The 26,471-nt window shown below is 44.7% G+C and overlaps 1 protein-coding gene across 1 annotated transcript in view; it reads right to left on the bottom strand.

Annotated features, from left to right (window-relative positions):
* Positions 1-12,230: 12,230 nt before the first annotated feature.
* LOC115172156 (parkin coregulated gene protein homolog) overlaps positions 12,231-26,471 on the bottom strand; it is a 240,298-nt gene continuing 226,057 nt past the window's right edge. The window contains exon 5 of the mRNA XM_029729317.1: positions 12,231-12,421. Within this exon, the coding sequence (XP_029585177.1) occupies positions 12,261-12,421 (161 nt within the window). The 3' untranslated portion in view covers positions 12,231-12,260. The remainder of the gene's footprint in view (positions 12,422-26,471) is intronic.

Raw genomic sequence — 26,471 nt, 5'->3', positions numbered from 1 at the left:
GCAAGGCTCTCCAGAAGGTGGTGCGGTCTGCACAACGCATCACCGGGGGCAAACTACCTGCCCTCCATGACACCTACAGCACCCGATGTCACAGGAAGGCAAAACAGATCATCAAGGACAACAACCACCCGAGCCACTGCTTGTTCACCCCACTTCCATCCAGAAGGTGAAGTCAGTACAAGTGCATCAGAGCTGGGACAGAGAGATTGAAAACAGCTTCAATCTCAAGGCCATCAGATTGTTAAACAGCCACCACTAGCACAGAGAAGCTGCTGTTTACCTACAAACTTCATATCATTGGCCACTTTAATAAATGGAACACTAGTCATTTTAATAATGCCACTTTAAGAATGTTTCCATATCTCACATTACTCATCTCATATGTATATAATGTATACTGTATCCTTCGCTATCTATTCTTTACTATCTATTGCATCTTAGCCGCTCTGTCACTGCTCATACATATATTTTATAGTTATTCTCATCCCATTCCTTTACTAGATTGTGTGTATTCGTTTTGTTGTGGAATTTGTTAGATATTAGGTTTTGTTGTGGAATTGATAGATATTACCTGTTAGATACTGCTGCACTGTCTGATATAGAAGCATAAGCATTTCGCTACAATCACAATAACATCTGCTAACCATGTGTATGTGACCAATAACATTTGATTTGATTTGATTTTGAGTTATTAGTCATGTGACCAAAATAGACACGCATCATGACGTTTAAATCTCAAACAGCATGTTACAATAACTCTCAGTGTCCGCTTTGGATTAATCTATCAACGTGACAATATTCAGTACAGGCCTAGGCTATTTTAACAAGCCTGCCCCATCTTTGGACAGACCTGTCCATATTCATTGAGGATTAATTCCATTCAGATTATCAATAGCCCACACATTGGATCCGCCCACCTGGGTCGTTCCTTAATTGAAACGAAACCCTGTCATGTTCTAAATTTGGCAGCTGTTGTCGACTGGAGTGGTGCCCACCTAAATCTGAGAATTTGACCTTGGCCCCTATTCAATTGGTTCCCTAGTCTCTCTGCCTTTGTGGAAGTAGTCCCTCTGCTTTGGCGTATGAATACTAACCAGCTGCACTGTGACCTCTGCCTTAGCCATCATGTGTCAGCCCTCAGTGATGCACTTCAGGACTTCACTAGTGTGTCTCACACAGGAGATAGGTAACAACACACATTCTTTAAGATAACAACAAGGAACAACATATCTCATGGATCGTTCAAAGCAGGAGGGGAGATGTTGCTATGGTTACCCACAGAAATATAATTACATTATATTATTCATATAATTATATTTCTATGTCATTGCCTTACCAACCCGGGAAAAACAGTATTCGGTTGTAATAGCTGTCCATCACACTAAACTACTACATTTAACCATCTCGAGCTGCGATACGTCGAACAAGACAACAGAGTAGAAATATTATTAACACAGACCTACCAGGTCTCAAGACATTTCTCCACATTGTTTTGTTGTCCTCTGTCAGAGAAAAAAAAAAGCCTTCAACATGTATTTTATGCCTGGGGGTAAGAAATGTGTGCCCCATCTCTTCCAATTACTAAAGCACTGGTGTGAATGTAACGCAACACTGGAAGTGAAAACACATCACAAATGTCTATATTTTTCTTTTTGAAGGATTGATAACTGAATCAGGTTCCTTTTACTTCAAGGAGAGATAACCCACTTGGCAGAGTAGAAGGAAAAAACGAGGAAGAGGGAAAAATAAAATGTTATTTGATGTGACTCAGAGAGCTAAATTGTTCATGGTTTTTGCTTTATATTTCATATTTTCACTTTTCACTTCTTTGAATATACAGTAAGTGCTGCATGTAGATGTAACATAGTAAACGTAAATCCGGGACACTCCAATTAGTATGAGATGGTACGTTTTGTATGGTTACATAAGACATACATACATTCGTATGGTATGTATTCATTTGTGGCTGTCCATTCATTTGTGGCTGTCCATTTCGTATGACTTGTTACAAATTACAATTCCAATTTTATTTTACGAATTGCTATTTGTACAATATGTTACACATTTTCTAAATTCCCATTTACTGTGGCTAACGTTAACTAGATGACTAGGTGGATAACACTTAAGTTAGCTAGGTCATTAATGTTAGCTAAGCTAGTGGTTAGGATTAAGATTCAAGTTCGGGTTAGGGTTAAGGTTAGTTATTAGGTTAAAGGGTTAAGGTTAGGGGAAGGGTTAGCTAACATGCTAAGTAGTTGCAAAGTAGCTAAAAAGTAGTAAGTAGTTGCAAAGTTGCTAATTAGCAAAATGCTAAAGTTGTCCATGATTCGAACACGCAACCTTTTGGATAAGAGTAAGGTTAACGGGTTAGGGTACTCTCCTTCACTCTCTTACACACACACACACACACACACACACACACACACACACACACACACACACACACACACACACACACACACACACACACACACACACACACACACACACACACACACATACTGCGCACACAGACACACACACACACACACACACACACACACACACACACACACACACACACACACACACACACACACACACACACACACACACACACATACTGCGCACACAGACACACACACACACACACACACACACACACACACACACACACACACACACACACACACACACACACACACACACACACACACACACATACTGCGCACACAGACACACACACACACACACACACACACACACACACACACACACACACACACACACACACACACACACAGACACACACACACACACACACACACACACACACACACACACACACACACACACACACACACACACACATACACACACACACACACACACACACACACACACACACACACACACACACACACACACACACACACACACACACATACACACATACACACATGTGATCCAACTCAGAAACAGAGCCAGGCCAGGTACAAATTACCATGCGTGCTGATGTTTAGCTAACATGCTAAGTAGTTGCAAAGTAGCAACAAAAATTGTAAGTAGTCGCAAAGTTGCTAATTAGCTAAAATGCTAAAGTTGATGAGATTCGTACACGCTTTAGGTTGCTAGACGTTCGTGTTATACATTAATAACATAATTTTTTCATGAAATAACCTTCTGTCTCATGTAACCATACCAAATGTAACATATTATTCAAATTTGGTGCTCCATATTTACATTTACTGTGTTACGTCTAGTCTATGAGACAAGGCTGAGTCTATGAGACCAGGCTGATGGAGAGAAGTCACAAATTTCTGGCATCAAAAAGATCTGGCATGTATTTCAAGCTTTGAAAATGGGTTTAGTTCTTATCTCCAGCAGCGCGCATGGTAATTTGTACCTTGCGCCTGGCTCTGTTTCTGAGTTGGGTCACGTGTGTATGTGTGTGTGTGTGTGTGAGAGAGAGAGAGAGAGAGAGAGAGAGAGAGAGAGAGAGAGAGAGAGAGAGAGAGAGAGAGAGAGAGAGAGAGAGAGAGAGAGAGAGAGAGAGATTGAAAGAGTTTGTGTGTCTTGGCAGCGCGCTAGTGTAGAGCTGAGATATAGTGTTAAGCCCCCCCCCCCCCCACTGCGCCCCCAACCCCTGTGTTTTTTGCAATTTTTTTTAATAACACAGGCTCCATTCAACAATTAATCCAATTAAGAGTGCTCCAGATTATTTTGCATTTAGCCGCTTTTGAAGAGGGCGTCTTAACGGCAGTGCTATGAGACGCCCCTGAGATCCTAACAGGAAACTAGAGACAAAGGGCAAATGTTCCTGGCCTTACGGGCCACAAGCTAATCAGGGAAATGATTCCCGCTAGGTTGAGATAGCATTGTTGTAACGTTATCTATCACAGCAGTAATGATGATGGAGTCCAAATGCCCTTATAACACACACACACAGCACAAAAGGTTTGTGTTCTGTGTGTGGAGTTCTATAGCTATGCTACTGTGTAAACTACAGGGAAACATGCTGTCTGAATCTGGGTCAATTACAGACAAATGCAGAGAAGAGAGAGAAAGGGTCAAATGGAAAAAAGAGAGGTAAGCACATTGTTTGAGAGGCAGGCGGCAGGTGAAACAGGGACACTTTACATAACACATACCCCCCCACACACACACCTCCTTTTGCTCTGAGAACAGCCTCAATTCGTCGGGGAATGGACTGAATGCTTTCGTCAGGGATGCTGGCCAATGTTGACTCCGTTGGTTCCCACAGTTGTGTCAAATTGGCTGGATGTCCTTTGGGTGGTGGACCATTCTATACAGGGGAAACTGGTGAGCATGAAAAACCCAACAGCGTTGCAGTTCTTGGCATCTACTACCATTCCCCGTTCAAAGGAACTTAAATATTTTGTCTTGCCCATTCACCCTCTGAATGGCACACATACAATACATGTCTCAACTGTTTAATGGATTAAAAATCCTTCTTTAACCTGTCTCCTCTCCTTCATCTACACTGATTGAAGTGGATTTAACAGGTGACATCAATAAGGGATCATAGCTTTCACCTGGTCAGTCTGTGTCATGGAAAGAACAGGTGTTCTTAATGTTTTGTACACTCAGGTTATAATTAGTATGTGTCAGTGAAGGGGTTGAAATTCACTGCTATTCTCCATTCCTCTTGGTCTGGAGGAGGGGTCAGAGGAGTCTCAACGGCTCAATCCTTCCATCTGTCTGGGTGGCGGTGGATTAGGACCCCTTCCCCCAGGCAGCCCCGACACCAGGCAGCCCGACACCAGGCAGCCCCGACACCAGGCAGCCCGACACCAGGCAGCCCGACACAAGGCAGCCCGACACCAGGCAGCCCCGACACCAGGCAACACGACACCAGGCAACACGACACCAGGCAGCCCCGACACCAGGCAGCCCGACACCAGGCAGCCCCGACACCAGGCAACACGACACCAGGCAGCCCGACACCAGGCAGCCCCGACACCAGGCAGCCCCGACACCAGGCAGCCCGACACCAATGCAGCCCGACACCAATGCAGCCCGACACCAATGCAGCGCTCTAATCAAACCCCCGGGCAGGCACTGTCTGTCCGTCCGTGCCAAAGGACTCTTTGTTAGGTTTTCTAGGGAGGCAAGATTTAACTTTTTCTATTGTACCTTCTCAAGTTGAGAGGAAAGCAGGGCTGATGCTCACATGGCACCGGATAGGTGGATGATGGATTTGGTGGAGAGATGGCAACCTTGGTTTGTCCTTCGAAGCTAGCCCACAATACAGTCATGGTTTTGCACATTGTTCTGTTAAACACGCACATGGCCAATGCCAATCAAGAGTGCTTGGCTAGCATAGGCAAACAGATGAGATGTATACACTCAAATCTCCATTGTGCTTGTGCACATATGTAAGGCCACAGATCCACAGATACCACAGATACCTCAGATCCACAGATACCACAGATACCACAGATCCCACAGATACCTCAGATCCACAGATACCACAGATACCACAGATCCCACAGATCCACAGATACCACAGATACCACAGATCCACAGATACCACAGATACCACAGATACCACAGATCCCACAGATCCACAGATACCACAGATACCACAGATACCACAGATCCCACAGATCCACAGATACCACAGATCCCACAGATACCACAGATCCCACAGATCCCACAGATCCCACAGATACCACAGAGCCCACAGAGCCCACAGATCCACAGATAACACAGATACCACAGATCCCACAGATACATAGATACCACAGATACCACAGATCCCACAGATACCACAGATCCCACAGATACCACAGATACCACAGATCCCACAGATCCACAGATACCACATATCCACAGATCCACAGATACCACAGATAACACAGATCCCACAGATCCCACAGATACCACAGATACCACAGATACCACAGATCCCACATATCCATAGATAACACAGAGCCCACAGATACCACAGATACCACAGATACCACAGATACCACAGATCCCACAGATACCACAGATACCACAGATCCACAGATACCACAGATACAAGCGTTAATGTTCAAAAGCCCTCAGATGTTAGACGGACTTGGCGCGGTGCCTTTCCATGTTCTAATAGTGGTCTGTCCACTTGGTGGAATGGCATGCGTGGCTGTTGTCACAGGGAGAGGAGGGAGGGAGGTTGGTGGGACAGCTGCAGACACCTCTGATGGAGAGCATTGATAGGGCAAATCTCCTTGCCATTCATCAGTCAGCGGGAGGAACCACCAAACGTCAGCACAACGACCTAGTGTCCTAAACCATGGATCACTCTTACAGACTGGGGACAAACTACAAGAAACATTTACAATTTTCAGTCGCCTGTCTGAAAAATCTACGCGTGGCTAGAGATAAGGAAGAAAATCCTGCAAATGCTACAACGGTCCCCATTATTGTATTGTAAACAGGGTGGGGGAAAGAGGTGACCAATAGCAGATAAGAAAGAACGAGAGAGAGAGAGTGTGTATGAGGGAGAGGAGGAGTGTTTGTGAGTGATAAGACCTGCTGGTGAGGGAGAGGAAGAGGACAAGTGCCTGCTCATTGATTACGTTATTCCAAGGAGAAGGATTGATCCCATAGCGAATTCTCCTGTGTGCTCTACATACAGACTGCTCTACACAGATGAGAGAAACACACCATACAGCTACACATGTAGGTGAAAAAGGAAATTGGACGTAGTGATGTCTCAGTTTATTTAATATTTAGGAGGCATTTCGTAAAGTACTGCGAGGCAACCGTAATATGAGCTCCCTTTGAAAGTGTTCCCCATTATCCGACTATTGAATTAAACCTCAGAACTGACACCTGCTGCATTGGTGCTGGAGATTAACGCATGTGCTGAGTGGCTCCCTGGTAGAGTGTGGCCTCTGCCAGATTGACTTGAACAAGATGAATTGATCCCAGTGGGCCATTTATTTTGGTTGCACTGCCCTCCCCTTCCTTCATTGTTGCTTCTAACAATCTACCTTCTGAGAGCAGCTCACTGAGAGGCATTCCTCTACTGAACTGCACTAAGAGCCAGGTCAGTGGATTTGCAGTGTGTTGTAGGTAGGATGGCCACAACTGGCTGAGATCTTAGCAATACCAGCCAGTAGTCATTTTAGGGGAACCTTTATAAGCATAACAACAGCAGAAACACCACAACAAAAGATGTGTGTCTAGGTGGATATTTCAAAAATGATACATGACATGGTGTAGAATTAACTCAGATGAATAGAAACAGTGGGAGAGACAGAAACAAGCTCAATCACATTGAGTTTGTTTGTACAGTGAGCCACAGTGGTGTCGTAAAGGTCCAGTTGTCTGCTCCTTTTGATATTTTCTCAGTCTGGTTGAGTGAGTGAGAGGAGATGGCCTCCGCAGCCTGTGGTCCCATCATGCAGCTGACTACACTTAAATCTCACTCCCCGCCAGGTCACACAACAGCCCCTGTCTCCTCATCCATCCTGTTGTAGACACTTTGCAATACGTACGATATGTTACAAATTCAAATTTGTTGTGGCTAACGTTAGCTAGGTGGCTAACGTGAGCTGGGCTAGGGGTTAGGGGTTAAGGTTGGGGCTAAGGTTAGTGTTGGGGGTTAGGGTTACTGTTAGGAATTAAGGTTAGGAGTTAAGGTTAGGGTCAGGGTTAGCTTAAATGCTAAGTAGTTACAAAGTAGCTCAAAAGTGGTAAGTAGTTGTGAAGTTGCTAATTAGCTAAGATGCTACATTTGTCCGTGATGTGATTCAAATACACATCCTTTAGGTTGCTAGATGTTTGGGTTACATTTTTACATTTTAGTCATTTAGCAGACGCTCTTATCCAGAGCGACTTACAGTAGTGAATACATACATTTCATTATATACGCCCACCCACCTATCCTCCCCGACCAACCTCCCTCCTTTCATTTTTAGCTTAACTAACCTTCTGTCTTACATAACCATACCAAACGTAACATATCATACTAACTTGACTGTCACAGATTTACTATGTTACGTCTTTGAGGTCAGGCTACTCTCTCAGACAATCCTATTCGTTCACAGCGCACAACCGGGCTGTTTCCATCGCCTTTGTACACTCTTAGAGAAAAAAAGGTGCTATCTAGGACTTTAAAGGGTTCTTTGGCTGTCCCCATAGTAGAACCCTTTTTCGTTCCAGGTAGAACCAAAAAAGCATTTCTGCTATGGGGACAGCCAAAGATCCCTTTTTGGGACCTTTTTTTCTAATAGTGTAGTGCTCTTTGTAGGCTCGCCATTACAAAAGCCTTTGTTCTCCCGCTAGCGCTATGATGGAACGAGGACACACACACGGCTTTGGGAAAGTCACCTTCTGCAGCAGAGCGGCCAGCGGGAAAACAGAAGAAAAGCTAACAGAAGAGCTAGCGTAGCATAGCGTAGTGTTAGCATTAGCTGGCCCAGTTGTTGGGGGAATGAGGCAGGCCGCAGGGGCAGCTGTTGAGGGCAAAGTTGTCCAGGCTAATAATAACCAGTAGCGCTGAGTGACTGCGTCCCCCCAGGAACTCGCAGGGTCAAGGATGACACTCCAGGATTAGGCCAGGTTGGGGATTAGGGAGAGCTATTTACCCCTTCCAGGAACACCTCTGTTTCCACAGGTGGAAGAGGGCCAGAGAGCAGAAATGCCGCACTCACTGGGAAAAGGGCATACCAGTGGTGGGCTGTAGTAAGACTTGAGGGATGGATACATTAGAACCCAATAGGAAGGCTTCCCTGGTATTGCGTAAGTGAGAAGTGACAGATCCTTGCTTTCCGTGGATCTGCTGAATGTGTGTACACATACATCTGAAATATTGAAGTCTGTCAAACCAGATCAGTGCTGTAATATTCAGTGTTGTTTTTCTTACACACACACACACACACACACACACACACACACACACACACACACACACACACACACACACACACACACACACACACACACACACACGCACACACACACAGCTGTGCAACGCTAACATCAGAGGAAACATTCAATGGTACAAATAGGATCCAGAAACTTCATACCTTGGATTTGGGGCTTGGGCTATTTTAGCAAATCCACAGAATCTCCTTAATCTTCTCTACACACATCTGAGGTATCAGGAAAACCTGAAGTAACGGCCAAATACAGAGATATTGCAAAACATTTCAATAACGTGTAGATCAATATTATCCTCCAGAACACCCGACGGGCAGATATTTCACATTAGGCAGTGAATCTAACAAACCCCTCTAAAATCGTCTGGAATATAAAAAATAAAAAAATCACTTTATAGCAACCAGATTCTATCAGTTGTAGAGGACAAGCCGTGCTGTATTAAGCGATTTTCAAAGTTGTGGGAAACAAACTGTAAGGCGTTCTATGCTTTCGTAGTGGCACACAGGGTGACAAAATGAGAAATAGCTCATTACACTTTGAAAGGGAAGTTAGGCTATGATCAGCAGCAATGGTCTCCGAAATGAATGTCTCTCTTTAAAGGTGTTTTCTGGCCCATTTCATCTAGAGGAAGACAACAACAAAAAACATTCAACTCATTTCATTTCACGCTGGGCCTTCCAAATCAGACGCAGTCCTAGTGCAACACTTCAGATGAGGCCAGATTGCTTTCTATTCGCGCTCTTTTCACAGTTTGCACTACCTTGCATGAGCAGCTCTCGCTCTGCTCTAACTTGTGGATGTGGAAGGACAATACACTGCCTGGGTCTGATGCTAGGATGTGTGTGTGTGTGTGTGTGTGTGTCTCCCTTACCGATCAGCCCTGCTGGAGGCCAACGTCAATTTCCGCTTATGCCCTCTCACCTACCTAAATGAGCATTGGTCCAGTGTAATCGACACAGAGTACAGACTCTATTTTACGCAGATTAGTTCCTTTCAAGTGACCTAATCGAGCTCAAACCAGACCCTTGGTGTGATGAAGAGAAGGGGAGTCATACTTGTCTCTCCCTCAGTGGTTGTCTGTCTGTCTGTCTGTCTGTCTGTCTGTCTGTCTGTCTGTCTGTCTGTCTGTCTGTCTGTCTGTCTGTCTGTCTCTCAGTGGTTGTCTGCCTGTCGGTCTCTCAGTGGTTGTCTGTCTGTCGGTCTCTCAGTGGTTGTCTGTCTGTCTGTCTGTCTGTCTGTCTGTCTGTCTGTCTGTCTGTCTGTCTGTCTGTCTGTCTGTCTGTCTGTCTGTCTGTCTGTCTGTCTGTCTCTCAGTGGTTGCCTGTCTGTCTCTCAGTGGCTATCTGTCTGTCTCTCAGTGGCTGCCTGTCTGTCTCTCAGTGGTTGTCTGCCTGTCTGTCTCTCAGTGGTTGTCTGTCTGTCTGTCTCTCAGTGTCTGTCTGTCTGTCTGTCTGTCTGTCTGTCTGTCTGTCTGTCTGTCTGTCTGTCAATGGTTGTCTGTCTGTCCCTCAGTGGTTATTTGTCTGTGGTCTCTCAGGGGTTGAAACTGGACAGTGGGAAGTCATGGATAGACTTATAGATCATAGCACTGAGCTGAAGGGTACATAGTGGGTTGATCCAGTCATGGAGAGGAGGGAATGGACCTGGAAATATATATTTCTATGCCTATGATAATAGAGAGTGACATACAGTGTAACACATCCAAACCTACCAGCAATAACAAGTTGTAGCACTGAGCTGCAGGAATTGATTCAGCCATGGAGTAGTGGAGAGAATGTTCTGTTATGGGGAGGGATAGTTTAAACCATAAAATGATAGAGACATACAGTACTGTACAAGCATCAACAACATATAAGCCTTTGGCAGAGCCATACAAAGAATCTAAACATATGAGTCAAACAAAGTTATGAAGTTGCCTATTGACGAAAACCTGTTTTCTCTGAGCAGCTGTAAAGATGCTTTGTGGGTGGCGTTCGTTACAATGAGAACTGGGAAAATGTCCTTGTGAGTGTCAGAAATCAATTAGAGTGGCTTTCTCCGCTGGGTCGCCGTGGTGTGATGTGAGCAGCAGTCGGACTAATTCAGCCATTGTTGCCTGGGAGATGCTCTTATTGTGTCTTTAAGCTCTGAGTGAGAATCTAATTAACTACTGTATTCTAGACTCCAACAAGGCAAGCCTTAGAGGAATGAGGAGACACAATGTTGGTGAGAGGGTTGGTGTGAGAGGTTTGGGTTACGGTTCAAAGGCAAAAGAGCAGGTTACCGGGAGCTCTGTGGCAACGAGTAAGCAGCACGCAGGAATGCTGCTGGCCCTCATTCCACCGGGCATTTCCCAGCATGCTCGGGCACGCTCCAGCCCAGGAGCAGCAGTAGTGGCAGACTGCCTTGCCTACTACACAATAATACTGTTACCAGGACATTACCTGTTGCTATGATATATGGCAGGGATATTTATATCTTAACCTATGAGGTCCGGAGTACTGATGGTTTTTTGTTCTACCTGATAATTATTTGCACCCACTTGATGAGCCATGTTTAAATCAGTCCCTGATTAGAGGAGAAGAAGCAAAAATGCAGTGGAACTGGCAACGAGGTCTCAATTTGAATTTCGAGGATATACAGTACGGTTATCATTTGATCAAAACTCATTTTAAGTGGAGAATTATCTTATAGGATTCAGCAGCATAATGACTGTTTTCAACAGTTGGTACTGTATATGAAGGTGTTTTTGAGTGGCCACAGGGTCAAATAAACATGGAGGGACTCTCATTCACAGGAACATAATTAAAAGTATTAGCTAGAACTAGTAGACAACAGGAAGTTGTAGATTTTCTAGTCTACAAAGACAGTTAATAATAATGTCTTGCAGTCAGGAATATAATGGGTCACATAGGTAGTGTAGAGAGGGGCTGCCTCTAGTTGGGGTGAGTTGAGGGTAAAAAAACAGTTGATGTTGGGTGATTGAAGGGTTGAGGGTGAGTTAACGATGTTGGGTGATTGAAGGGTTGAGGGTGAGTTAACGATGTTGGGTGGTTGAAGGGTGAGTTAACGATGTTGGGTGGTTGAAGGGTTGAGGGTGAGTTAACGATGTTGGGTGGTTGAGGGTGAGTTAATGATGTTGGGTGGTTGAAGGGTTGAGGGTGAGTTAACGATGTTGGGTGGTTGAAGGGTGAGTTAACGATGTTGGGTGGTTTAAGGGTTGAGGGTGAGTTAACGATGTTGGGTGGTTTAAGGGTTGAGGGTGAGTTAACGATGTTGGGTGGTTTAAGGGTTGAGGGTGAGTTAACGATGTTGGGTGGTTGAGGGTGAGTTAACGATGTTGGGTGATTGAAGGGTTGAGGGTGAGTTAACGATGTTGGGTGGTTGCAACTGTGTCCATCCATTCAGTTGAGCATGCAGGACTCGTAGGTGGGCACCAAGTATTTAATGTTGATAAAAGCGTCCTCGCCCACGCAGCGCTCAAACACCTCCAGGGTCTCCTGGATCAGCGCTCTGATGTTCTCCCTCTTCTGCTGGCTGTAGTCAAGGCCGTCCCCCGAGTTGACTGTGGACCAGACAGGGAGATTTAGTTTAGTTTATTTCATGTACACAGCTAGAAGCTGAATTGCAGTATACAAAAAAATAATCCTAGCTAGGTAGCCACTCCTCTCCTCCCCTGGGAGTTAAGGCTGAAGGGAAGGGGATGTTGAAAATGTACAATTGTTCTCACAGCAGCAGGACTGTCTCTGAGAGACAATGATACAGAAATACATTCCACCAGGCCACGCTAAATTATTCCACCAGGCCACGCTAAATCATTCCACCAGCACACAGTAAATCATTCCACCAGGCCACGCTAAATCATTCCACCAGGCCACGCTAAATCATTCCACCAGGCCATGCTAAATACATTCCACCAGGCCATGCTAAATCATTCCACCAGGCCATGCTAAATACATTCCACCAGGCCACGCTAAATCATTCCACCAGGCCATGCTAAATTATTCCACCAGGCCACACTAAATCATTCCACCAGGCCACAGTAAATCATTCCACCAGGCCATGCTAAATCATTCCACCAGGCCACAGTAAATCATTCCACCAGGCTACGGTAAATCCTTCCACCAGGCCACAGTAAATCATTCCACCAGGCCACGCTAAATCATTCCACCAGGCCACGCTAAATCATTCCACCAGGCCACACTAAATCATTCCACCAGGCCACAGTAAATCATTCCACCAGGCCACAGTAAATCATTCCACCAGGCCACAGTAAATCATTCCACCAGGCCACAGTAAATCATTCCACCAGGCCACGCTAAATCATTCCACCAGGCCACAGTAAATCTGATGCTGCGGTTAGTGTGTAAATCTGATGCTGCAGTTATCTTTCTCCCCACCTCTCTCTCTCTCTCTCTCTCTCTCTCTCTCTCTCTCTCTCTCTCTCTCTCTCTCTCTCCAACTCTCTCCCTCTCTCCCTCTCTCCGTCCACCTCTCTCTCTCTCTCTCTAATTTTTCTCCCTCTCTCTCTCTCTCTCTCTCCATCCACCTCTCACTCTCTCTCAATTAAATTAAATTAAATTTAAATTTAAGGGCTTTATTGGCATGGGAAACATGTTAACATTACCAAAGCAAATTAACTAGATAATAAACAAAAGTGAAATAAACAATAAAAATGAACAATAAACATTACACTCTCAAAAGTTCCAAAAGAATAAAGACATTACACATGTCATATTATGTGCAAATAGTTCAAGTACAAAAGAGAAAATAAATAAACATAAATATGGGTTGTATTTACAATGGTTGTTCTTCACTGGTTCCCTTTTTTTGTGGCAACAGGTCACAAATATTGCTGCTGTGATGGCACACTGTGGTATTTCACCCAATAGATTGGGTTTGTTTTTGAATTCTTTGTGTATCTGTGTAATCTGAATAAGTGCCTCTAATATGGTCATACATTTGGCAGGAGGTTAGGAAGTGCAGCTCAGTTCCACCTCATTGTGTGGGCAGTGTGCACATAGCCTGTCTTCTTTTGAGAGCCAAGTCTGCCTACGGCAGCCTTTCTCAATAGCAAGGCTATGCTCACTGAGTCTGTACATAGTCAACGCTTTCCATAATTTTGGGTCAGTCACAGTGGTCAGGTATTCTGCCACTGTGTACTCTCTGTTTAGGGTCAAACAGCATTCTGGTTTGCTCAGTTTTTTTTGTAAATTTTTTCCAATTTCTCAAGTAATTATCTTTTTGTTTTCTTATGATTTGGTTGGGTCTAATTGTGTTGCTGTCCTGGGGCTCTGTAGGGTCTGTGTTTGTGAACAGAGCCCCAGGACCAGCTTGCTTAAGGGACTCTTCTCCAAGTTCATCTCTCTGTAGGTGATGGCTTTGTTATGGAAGATTTGGGAACCGCATCCTTTTAGGTGGTTGCAGAATTGAATGGCTCTTTTCTGGATTTTGATAATTAGCGGTTATCGGCCTAATTCTGCTCTGCATGCATTATTTGGTGTCTTACGTTGTACATGGAGGATATTTTTTGCAATATTCTGCATGCAGTCTCAATTTGGTGTTTGTCCCATTTTGTGAATTCTTGGTTGGTGAGCAGACCCCAGACCTCACAACCATAAAGGGCAATGGGTTCTATAACTGACACAAGTATTTTTTAGCCTGATCCTAATTGATATGTCGAATTTTATGTTCCTTTTGATGGCATAGAAGTCCCTTCTTGCCTTGTCTCTCAGCTTGTTCACATCTTTGTGGAAGTTACCTGTGGCTCTGATGTTAAGCTGAGGTATGTATAGTTTTTGTATGCTCTAGGGCAACGGTGTCTAGATGGAATTTGTGTTTGTGGTCCTGGCAACTGGAACTGTTTTGTAACACCATTATTTTTGTCTTACTTGGATTCACTGTCAGGGCGCAGGTCTGATAGAATCTGTGCAGAAGATCTAGGTGCTGCTGTAGGCCCTCCTTGGTCGGGGACAAAAGCACCAGATCATCATCAAACAGTAGACATTTAACTTCAGAATCTAGTAGGGTGAGACTAGGTGCTGCAGACTGTTCTAGTACCCTCACCAATTCATTGATATATATGTTGAAGAGGTTGGGGCTTAAGCTGCATCCTTGTCTCATCCCACAGCTCCGTGGAAAGAAATGTGGGTGTTTTTTGCCCATTTAACCGCACACTTGTTGTTTGTGTACATGGATTTTATAATGTTGTATGTTTTTCCCCCAACACCACTTTCCATCAATTTGTATAGCAGACCCTCACATGCCAAATTGAGTCTTAAGCTTTTTTTAAATCAACAAAGCATGAGAAGACTTTGCCTTTGTTTTGGTTTATTTGTTTGTCAATTAGAGTGTGCAGGGTGAGTACGTGGTCTGTCATACTGTAATTTGGTAAAAAGCCAATTTGCCATTTGCTCAGTACATTGTTTTCACTGAGGAAATGTATAAGTCTACTGTTAATGATAATGTGGAGGATTTACCCAAGGTTGCTTTTGACTCATTTCCCACGGTAGTTATTGGGGTCATATTTGTCTCCACTTCTGTGGATTTGGGTAATCAGTCCTTGGTTCCAAATATTGGGGAAGATGCCAGAGCCAAGGATTATGTTAAAGAGTTTAAGTATAGCCAATTGGAATTTGTGGTCTGTATATTTTATCATTTCTTTGAGGATGCCATCAACACCACAGGTCTTTTTGGGTTGGAGGGTTTGTATTTTGTCCTGTAGTTCATTCAATGTAATTGGAGAATCCAGTGGGTTCTGGTAGTCTTTAGTAGTTGATTCTAAGATTTGTATTTGATCATGTAAATGTTTTTGCTGTTTGTTCTTTGTTATAGGACCAAAAAGATTCGAGAAGGGGTTTACCCATTCATCTCAGTTTTGGATAGATAACTCTTTGTGTTGTTGTTTGTTTAGTGTTTTCCAATTTCCCCAGAAGTGGTTAGAGTCTATGGATTCTTCAATTACATTGATCTGATTTCTGATGTGCTGTTCCTTCTTTTTCCATAGTGTATTTCTGTATTGTTTTAGTGATTCATCATATTGAAGGCATAAGCTCAGATTTTCTGTGTCTATGTTTTTGGTTGAATGGGTTACTCAATTTCTTTCTAAGGTTTTTGCATTCTTCATCAAACCATTTGTCATTGTTGTTCATTTTCTTAGGTTTTCTATTTGAAGTTTTTAGATTTGATAGGGAAGCTGAGAGGTCAAATATACTGTTTAGGCTTTCTACTGCCAAGTTTACATCTTCACTATTACAGTGGAACGTTTATTCCAGGAAGTTTTCTAAAAGGGATTGAATTTGTTGTTGCATAATTGTTTTTTGTTAGGTTTCCACACTACATTCCTTCCATCTATAGCATTTCTTAATATTATTCCGTTCCTTTGGCTTTGATGCCTCATGATTGAGTATTGCTCTGTTCAAGTAGACTGTGATTTTGTTGTGGTCTGATAGGGGTTGTCAGTGGGCTGAGTGTGGATACTCTGAAATACTCTGGGTTGAGTTCAGGGATAAAGTAGTCTACAGTACTACTGCCAAGAGATGAGATATAAGTGTACCTACCATAGGAGTCCCACAAAGCCTACCATTGACTATGTACATACCCAGCGTCCGACTATGTTGTTGTAGTTGTGCCTAGGGGGGCATATGGGGAGGGAATCCTGTCACCTCCAGGCAGGTGTTTGTCCCCCTGTGTGCTGAGGGTGTCAGGTTCTTGTCCAGATCTGGCATTTAGGTTGCCACAAACTAGTACATGTCCCTGGGCCTGGAAATGATTGATTTCCCCCTTCAGGATGGAGAAGCTGTCTTCATTAAAGTATGGGGATTCTAGTGGGGGGATATAGGTAGCACACAGGAGGACATTTTTCTCTCTTGAGATAATTTCCTTTAGAATTTCTAGCCAAATGTACAATCTTCCTGTTTTGATTCATTTAATAGAGTGAGTTAGGTCTGCTCTATATCAAATTAGCATACCCCCTGTGATAGTTCCTTCCCCGTTTCACACCTGGTAGTTTGGTGGATGGGCCTACCAGCTCCCTCTAACTTAGAGGGCGACCAATGGGTCCATCTTCTCTCTACCATGTTTCTTGTATGATGACGATGTCTGTATTTGATTTATTTGGTGAAGTCCAGGTTCCTGCTCTTTAGGCCAAAGGCAGATGACCTCAGGCCTTGGATATTCCAGGGTGAGATAGTGAAGGCTTTGTGTTCCATAAAGTGTCCAATGTTGTTAGTCGTGTGGTTTGGCCTCAGAACAGTAAGGTCTGCAGAGCATGCTGAGCATCTGGTACCTGCCATTGGCTTGGGCTAGTGTAAGAGTAGGGGTTGGGCCTAGTTGCCTGCTCAGGGCCTGGGCATATGTGTGACTTTCATGTTCAGGCCCTCTTTGCGGGAGTGAGGGGCATGGGGTGGGCAGGAGGGACATAGACCTGATCTGAGGGGGCCTAAATGGGGTGTGTGCAACGTTCGGCGTCAGGTAACGAGGAAGCGGACCAAAACGCAGCTGGGAGCGAACACATGTTTATTCTTTTACACCGAAATAAACACGTACACAAAATCAAGAAAATACCGATACGTTAGCTGCTCAAAATCAAAGAGACAACAAACCACAAACATCGTGGGGGGAAAGGAACTTAAATGTGATTCCCAATCAGACATAACTAGCGACAGCTGTCTGATTGGAAATCACCCCCGAGCCCAACATAGAAATAAACCACAAAGAAAGGCTATAACAAAACATAGAAAATAAACCATAGAAATACCACACCCTGACCAAAATAGCAGAGTTCCCCTGGTCAGGGCGTGACAGTACCCCCCCTCCAACGGTGCGTACTCCCGGCGCACCAACCTAAAGTCTATTAGGGGGGGGACCCGGGTGGGCGCCTCACCCTCGGTGGAGGCTCTGGCCCCGGGCGTGTTTCTCCCCCTGCCTCCACCCTAGCCCTACCCCTCTGGCCCGGACTGGACCACGGTGGAGCGGCATGCTCAGGCTCCGGAGCGGAGCCGCTGACCGGAACAGGACTGGTCACCGGTGGACCGGACACAGGCCGTGCCGGACTGTGGACACGCGCCGTGGGCCTGGTGCGGGGAACAGGGACGGGCCGGACAGGACCGGGGACACGCACCACCAACCTGGTGCGGGGAGCAGGGACGGGCCGGACTGGCCTGGGGACACGCACCACCAACCTGGTGCGGGGAGCAGGGACGGGCCGGACTGGACTGGGGACACGCACCACCGGCTTGGTGCGGGGAGCCAGGATGGGCCGGACAGGACTGTGGACACACACCACTAACCTGGTGCGGGGAGCAGGAATGGGCCGGACAGGACTGGGGACACGCACCACTAACCTGGTGCGGGGAGCAGGGACGGGCCGGACTGGACTGGGGACACGCACCACTGGCTTGGTGCGGGGAGCAGGGACGGGCCGGACTAGACTGGGGACACGCACCACTAACCTGGTGCGGGGAGCAAGGATGGGCCGGACTGGACTGTGGACACGCACCACATTCGCCCGGCAAGGGCAAGGTGCTGGCACAGGACGTGCTGGACCGTGACCGCACACCGGCGACACAGTGCGCATAAGCGGCGCCGGATATCCTGGACCGAGGAGGCGCACTGGAGGTCTGGAGTGCACAGCTGACATCACCCGTTCTGGCTCAACGCCCACCTTAGCCTGGCAAGTGTGGAGCGCTGGCACAGAACGCACTGGGCTGTGCAGCCGTACCGGAGACACAGTGCGCGTCCTCGGTGCAGGATACATCGGACCGAGAAGGGGCACCGGAGGCCAGGAGCGCTGAGCCGGCACAACACGTCCTCGCTGAACACTCCCCCTAGCCAGGCAAATGTGGGGCGCTGGCACAGAGCGCACTGGGCTGTGCAGGCGCACTGGCGATACCGTGCGCACCTCTGCCACCCAAGGCTCTTCCTCCACGCTGTCCCTACGCAGGTCCTCCAGGACCTGCCACATCTCTGCCTCCTCCTTCGCCGTTATCCCCCACGAGAGCAGTGGTCTAGGCTCTTCCTCTGCCCTTCCGGACCACCCCATTAGCCCCCCCAAAAAAATTTCTTGGGGTTGTCTTCCGGGCCTCCTCGACCGCCGCCTGCGACTCCTTCCACCGGCTGGCATCACCTCCTCGACCTGGGAATCCTTCCGCCAGGGTCCTTTCCCCGACATGATCTCCTCCCAGGTTCAGAACTCCTTCCCCTCGCGAGCCCATCTCTCGCGCTCCTTATCCTCCCGCTGCTTGGTCCTGGTTCGGTGGGTTGTTCTGTAACGTTCGGCGTCAGGTAACGAGGAAGCGGACCAAAACGCAGCTGGGAGCGAACACATGTTTATTCTTTTACACCGAAATAAACACGTACACAAAATCAAGAAAATACCGATACGTGATTTGTAATTCAGGACATGCAAATAGAGATATTGTGGGAACACATTGACCTCACACTAGAGACTGAAAGAGATAGGCACTCCACCTGAGAGGAGTGTGTGTGTGTGTGTGTGTGTGTGTGTGTGTGTGTGTGTGTGTGTGTGTGTGTGTGTGTGTGTGTGTGTGAGTGAGAGAGAGAGAGAGAGAGAGAGTTCCTACCTGCCTGTTATTCCTCCCACTTCAAGGGGGACCCCTCGCGCCCCTCACTCACAAGCCCAATTAGGACTGAAGAGAAGCTCTGAAAAGCCTTCTTTCACTGTCTCTCACCTGTTTTCTTTCTTTCCCCCTCCTCCTCCAACCTCCCTCTTTCTTTTCTCACCCTCTCTGCTAGCTGCTCATTAAAACACAAAAGGGGCTAGTCACATAACAAGGAGCCTGTTAAGCAATAACTGTCTGGCACACTCGGAACTGCCTAGACTGGTGGGGTTATAGGAGTCTGCTTCCTCTGTGTTTCTCTGAAGGTTTGGGCTCCTCCTCTTTTTACACGATTTGAGACATTTTGGATACTACATACTGTAAGGTTGCCTATGGTACAAGTTTAGGATGTTATCAAAGGACGATTACAGTATAGCCTAACACTTTTTTAAATAACCTATATACAGTGCCTTGCAAAATAATCCATCCCCCTTGCGTTTTTCCTACTGTATTTTGTTGCATTACAACCTGTAATTGAAATGGATTTTTATTTTTATTTCATGTACTGGACGTACACAAAAAAGTCCAAATTGGTTAAGTGAAATATTTAAAAAAACTTGTTTAAAAAAAATACTAAAAAAAACAGAAAAGTGGTGTGTGCATATGTATTCACAACCTTTCCTATGAAGCCACTAAATAAGATCTGGTTCAACCAATTACCTTCAGAAGTCACATAATTAGTTAAATAAAGTCCACCTGTGTGCAATCTAAGTGTCACATGATCTGTCACATGAACTCAGTATATATACACACCTGTTCTGAAAGGCCCCAGTCTGCAACACCACTAAGCAAGGGACACCACCAAGCAAGAGGCACCATGAAGATCAAGGAGCTCGCCAAACAGGTTAGGGACAAAGTTTTGGAGAAGTACAGATCAGGGTTGGGTTATAAAAAAAGATCCGAAACTTTGAACATCCCACGGAGAACCATTAAATCCATTATTATCCATTATTATACACCAAAACTCATGGACCAGGCAAGAAGGGCATTAATCAGAGAGGCAACAAAGAGACCAAAGATAACCCTGAAGGAGCTTCAAAGCTGCACAACGGAGATTGGATTATTTGTCCATAGGACCACTTTAAGCCGTACACTCCACAGAGCTGGGCTTTACGGAAGAGTGGCCAGAAAAAAAGCCATTGCTTCTAGAAAAAAATAAGCAGACATGTTTGATGTTCACCAAAAGGTATGTGGGAGACTACTCAAACATATGGAAGAAGGTACTCTGGTCAGATGAGCAGAAATTGAGCTTTTTGACCATCAAGGAAAATGCTAGGTTTGGTGCAAACCCAACACCTCTCATCACCCCGAGAATACCATCCCCAGTGAAGCATGGTGGTGGCAGCATCATGCTGTGGGGATGTTTTTCATCTGCAGGGACTGGGAAACTGGTCAGAATTGAAGGAATGATGGATGGAGCTAAATGCAGGGAAATTCTTGAAGGAAACCTGTTTCAGTCTTCCAGAGATTTGAGACTGGGACTTCAAAGTGGTAGGCATGTTGTGTAAATAAAATGATACAAACAGCCCAAAAATCCATTTTAATTCCAGGTTGTAGGGCAACAAAATAGGAAAAATGCTAAGGGGGTGAATACTTTCACAAGCCACTGTAGTCTCTTACTTCAGAGGTTTGAGTAGAGAAGGTTTCCCAGTCTAGCTATGAAAAATGGCTGTCGTTCTATCCGAGTCCACCCATTTAGCTTTCCAAAGATGATGGAACAAAATGGCGGCCATTATATCCATCAAAGAGTTTCTATTATATTGACAAGATAGTCAAGTGACCGCTCTAACAATGGAAATACAGTGAGCTTCAAAAGTATTGGGACAGTGACAATTCTTAATTTATTTGGGCTCTGTACTCAAGCACTTTAATTCTTTAATAATAATGGGTGAGAAAGTTAGACCCACAAATATCATACGCCCCTAAAATATGCAAACTTTTAACGGTGAGAGTTTTGCATGTCTTGGGGGTATGATATTTGTGCATCTGTAACTTCTCACTCATCACTATTCACGATTCATTCAGGATTATCCATAATCATGGTAGCATCCACATTAATGTATAAGCGTTTAAACACATAGTATTTTCCGAGTTACAATAAAAGTGACTCCAAAATGACACAATATATTATTTACCATTAATTTCTATTGGGCACAAAATAACCTGAAACACAGCCAAAACAAACACAAATGCATCCAACATGTTTGTAGAGTCACAAGCTTGATGTAGTCATTGTGTGGTATGAATATGGGACAAAATACTGAACTTTTGATTACTTTAATACACATAAGTGAATTTGTCCCAATGCCTTTGGTCCCCTAAAATGGAGGGTCTATGCATAAAAAGTGCTGTAATTTCTAAACGGTTCACCCAATATGGATGAAAATACCTTCAAATTAATGCTGACATTCTGCACATTAACCTCATAGTCATTGTATAATTTAAAATCCACAAAACAAATGTGACACATGTCCTCAAGATGGGAGGTAGGCGGGAGGAGGTGAGATCAGGTGGGACCATTCTAGCCAATGAGAGGGCAGATACGTGTGTGAACGAGTACAAACAAAATATGAAAAAGTCTCTCTGAATAAGAGCGTCCGCTAAATGGCAAAAATATACATGTAAATTAACAACAGGCCACAGAGATAGATAGAGGACTCATCTTTGTATCTATGCTATTATAGCGTATGTGACAGCATCAAAATCTCCATTTTAAAGTGGTACATTTTCTTTGTTGGCTGATTGCTCCCAACTCATAGGAATTCCATCCAAGTTAAATTGGTGGAAGCCCTCACTGGCAACGTCCTTGCTAAAACGGGTTATAGCCCTGAGAAGTCCTCTATCTATCTCTATGACATCAGGCAAAACTCTGATATAGTTGCCGAAATGCCACGTGCGTCCACTCAGATCCTCAAAAGGTTCTACAGCTGCACCATCGAGAGCATCCTGACTGGTTGCATCACTACCTGGTATGGCAACTGCTCGGCCTCTGACCGCAAGGCACTACAGAGGGTAGTGAGTACGGCCCAGTACATCAATGGGGTCAAGCTTCCTGCCATCCAGGACTTCTATAACAGGCGGTGTCAGAGGAAGGCCCTAAAAATTGTCAAAGACTCCAGCCACCCTAGTCATAGACTGTTCTCTCTGCTACCGCACGGCAAGCGGTACCAGAGCGCCAAGTCTAGGTCCAAGAAGCTTCTATAAACAGCTTTTACCCCAAGCCATAAGACTCCTGAACATCTAATCAAATGGCTACCCAGACTATTTGCATTGTCCCCCCCCCTATTTTACGCCGCTGCTACTCTCTGTTATTATCTATTCTATTGTTATGACGCTAGCCCTTTCAGTGAATTGGCTAGCAGAGATGTGAACAACCCCCTCTCCTGTTAGGAGGGGAAGGGGGGGGGGGCAGTTTTACAACTAATTGTTTAATTAGTTAGTTAGTAAATAATTGAGCCAATTGGTATATGGATGATTAATAGTAAAGGGTGGGTTGAAGCAGATAACCAACAATTTACAACGTTCAGATGAGTCTGACGAAGGTAATAATAATAATAACTCATAAATAGAAGACTAATTGATTAGATATTAAAATATCCCCGTCTTCCTAGTTAATTACATTTACATGATTAGTTTAATCACGTAATAATAATTACAGAGAATTGATTTGATAAAATAACAGTCTTCACCTTTAATGATGCCAAAGACACGACACCTACATGTACTTTTCACCTCAATTACCTCATCTAACCGGTGCCCCCACACATTGACTCTGTACCGCTACACCCCTGTATATAGTCTCGCTATTGTTATTTTACTGCTGCTCTTTAATTACTTGTTACTTTTATTTCTTATTCATATTTGTTCTGCATTGTTTGTTAAGGGCTTTTAAGTAAGCATTTCACTGTAAGGTTGTATTCGGCGCATGTGACTAATACAATTTTATTTTATTTTATTTGATAAGTGCATTCGTAACAACCTAACCATTACGAAATTTCTATTCGATCAAATAAGCCTCACGTAGCAAACGACCAATTACATTTTTTGTAATTGGCCTCCAAACAAACATTTCCTCACTTCCTTTTCATGGACAGATTAAAACCTCCCACTTCGCCTTCTCCTCTTTCAGCTTTCTAAAGATGATGGAACAAAATGGCTGCCATTCTGAGTCCAACCATTCAGCTTTCCAAAGATGGAACAACATTTCGAGGGAGGAAATGGCTTTTGTCAAAGTCCGGAGATGCTTTTGCAACTGACTGACAGCCAATAGTACCGGACAGGGCTATGCTACAGGCAAACAGAAGATGTAAAGGCAGAGTATGGAGCCAAAATATCCCTCCATAATCTCTATGCATGTGTGTGTCTGGTACCTAGGCTAACAGCCTGTCCCCTCTTTCCATCTTTATAAAATCATTCTAAGGGCTCAAGCTGGGCCGGAGGACCATAAAACCTTAATAGGATCCAAAACTGGATTACAGAAGTGGGAGTGAAGAACTGTAGTTAAATCTGCCCCCAAAGGCCATCAGTGGTAAAGGAAGTTAATGTGTGTTTGTGTTTGTTTGTGTGTATGTAAAGACATTTCTGACAGTGATCAGAGCAAGAACACAGTGCAAATTACAAACAGGATAAGGCGAACAGCCTTGGCCCGCGTTATTAACAATTTACAGTACATCTTCTCCTACAACCATATTTTACATTTACATTTAAGTCATTTAGCAGACGCTCTTATCCAGGACGACTTACAAATTGGTGCATTCACCTATAATATCCATATGCACTCACGCAACACACTCCGAGAAAATACACAAGCTCGTCCAATATCTCATTCATTCCAAAATCATGGGTATTAATATGGAGTTGCTCCCCCCTTTGCTGCTATAACTGCCTCCACTCTTCTGGGAAGGCTTTGCACTAGATGTTGGAACGTTGCTGCAGGGACTTGCTTCCATTCAGCCACAAGAGCATTAGTGAGGTCGGGCACTGATGTTGGGCGATTAGGCCTGGCTCGCAATCTGCGTTCCAATTCATCCCAAGGGTGTTCGTTGAGGTTGAGGTCAGGACTATGTGCAGGCCAGTCATGTTCTTCCATACCAATCTCAACAAACCATTTCTATATGGACCTCGCTTTGTGCATGGGGGCATTGACATGCAGAAACAGGAAAGGGCATTCCCAAAACTGTTGCCACATTGTGTGCTGTAGCGTTAAGATTTCCCTTCACTGGAACTAAGGGGCCCGAACCATGAAAAACAATCCCAGACCATTATTCCTCTTTCACCAAACTTACAGTTGGCACTATGCATTGGGGCCGGTAGCGTTCTCCTGGCATCCGCCAAACCCAGATTCATCTGTCAGAATGACAGATGGTGAAGCGTGATTCATCACTCCAGAGAACGAGAACGCGTTTCCACTGCTCCAGAGTCCAATGGCGGGGAGCTTTACACCACTCCAACCGTCGTTTGGCATTGCGCATGGTGATCTTAGGCTTGTGTGCGGCTGCTCAGCCATGGAAACCCATTTTATGAAGCTCCCCACGAACAGTTCCTGTGCTGACGTTGCTTCTAGAGGCAGTTTGGAACTCGATAGTGAGTGTTGCAACCAAGGACTGATCATTTTTACGCACTATGCATTTCAGCACTCGGCGGTCCCATTCTATGAGCTTGTGTGGCCTACCACTTCATGACTAAGCCACTGTTGCTCCTATACGTTTCCACTTCACAATAACAGCACTCACAGTTGACGGGTGAAGTTTTAGCACGGCAGAAATGTAATAAACTGACTTGTTGGAAAAGTGGCATCCTATGATGGTGCCACATTAAAAGCCACTGAGCTCCTCAGTAAGGCCATTCTACTGCCAATGTTTGTCTATGGAGATTGCATGGGTGTGTGCACAATTTTATAAACCTGTCAGCAACAGGTGTGGCTGAAATAGCCGAATCCACTACTTTGAAGGGTTTTTCTTTATTTTTACTATTTTCTACAATGTAGAAGACGTCAAAACTATGAAATAACAAAGTGTTAAACAAATCAAAATATATTTTATATTTGAGATTTTTCAAAGTAGCCACCCTTTGCCCTGATGACTGCTTTGCACACTCTTGGCATTCTCTCAACCAGCTTCATGAGGTAGTCACCTGGAATGCATTTCAATTAACAGGTGTAGCTTGTTAAAAGTTAATTTGTGGAATTTCTTTCCTTCTTAATGCATTTGAGCCAATCAGTTGTCTTGTGACAAGGTTAAGGGTGGTATACAGAAGATAGCCCTATTTGGTAAAAGACCAAGTCCATATTACGGCAAGAACAGCTCAAATAAGCAAAGAGAAACAACAGTCCATCATTACTTAAAGACATGAAGGTCAGTCAATCAGGAAAACTTAAAGAACTACAGCCTCAAAAACCATCAAGCGCTATGATGAAACTGGCTCTCATGAGCACCACCACAGGAAAGGAAGACCCAGAGTTACCTCTGCTGCAGAGGATAAGTTCATTAGAGTTACCAGCCTCAGAAATTGCAGCCCAAATAAATGCTTCACAGAGTTCAAGTAACAGACACATCTCAACATCAACTGTTCAGAGGAGACTACGTGAATCAGGCCTTCATGGTTGAATTGCTGCGAAGAAACCACTACTAAAGGACACCAATAAGAAGAGACTTGCTTGGACAAAGAAACACGAGCAATGGACATTAGACCAGTGGAAATCTGTCTTTTGGTCTGATGAGTCCAAATTTGAGATTTTTGTTTCAAACCGCTCTTTGTGAGACACAGAGTAGGTGAACATATGATCTCCGCATGTGTGGTTCACACCGTGAAGCATGGAGGAGGAGGTGTGATGGTGTAAAGGGTGCTTTGCTGGTGACAGTCTGTGATTCATTTAGAATTCAAGGCCCGCATGGCTACCACAGCATTCTGCAGCGATACACCATCCCATCTGGTTTGCTCTTTATGCCAAAGAGCCAAAACAAAAACAATTGTGTCATTGTCCCCATACTTCAGTAT

Source organism: Salmo trutta, chromosome 33 (genome assembly GCF_901001165.1).
Source record: "Salmo trutta chromosome 33, fSalTru1.1, whole genome shotgun sequence".
NCBI classification, from domain to species: domain Eukaryota; kingdom Metazoa; phylum Chordata; class Actinopteri; order Salmoniformes; family Salmonidae; genus Salmo; species Salmo trutta.
The sequence above is the reverse complement of the archived record's forward strand: the minus strand, read 5'-3'. Positions and strand labels throughout refer to the sequence as shown.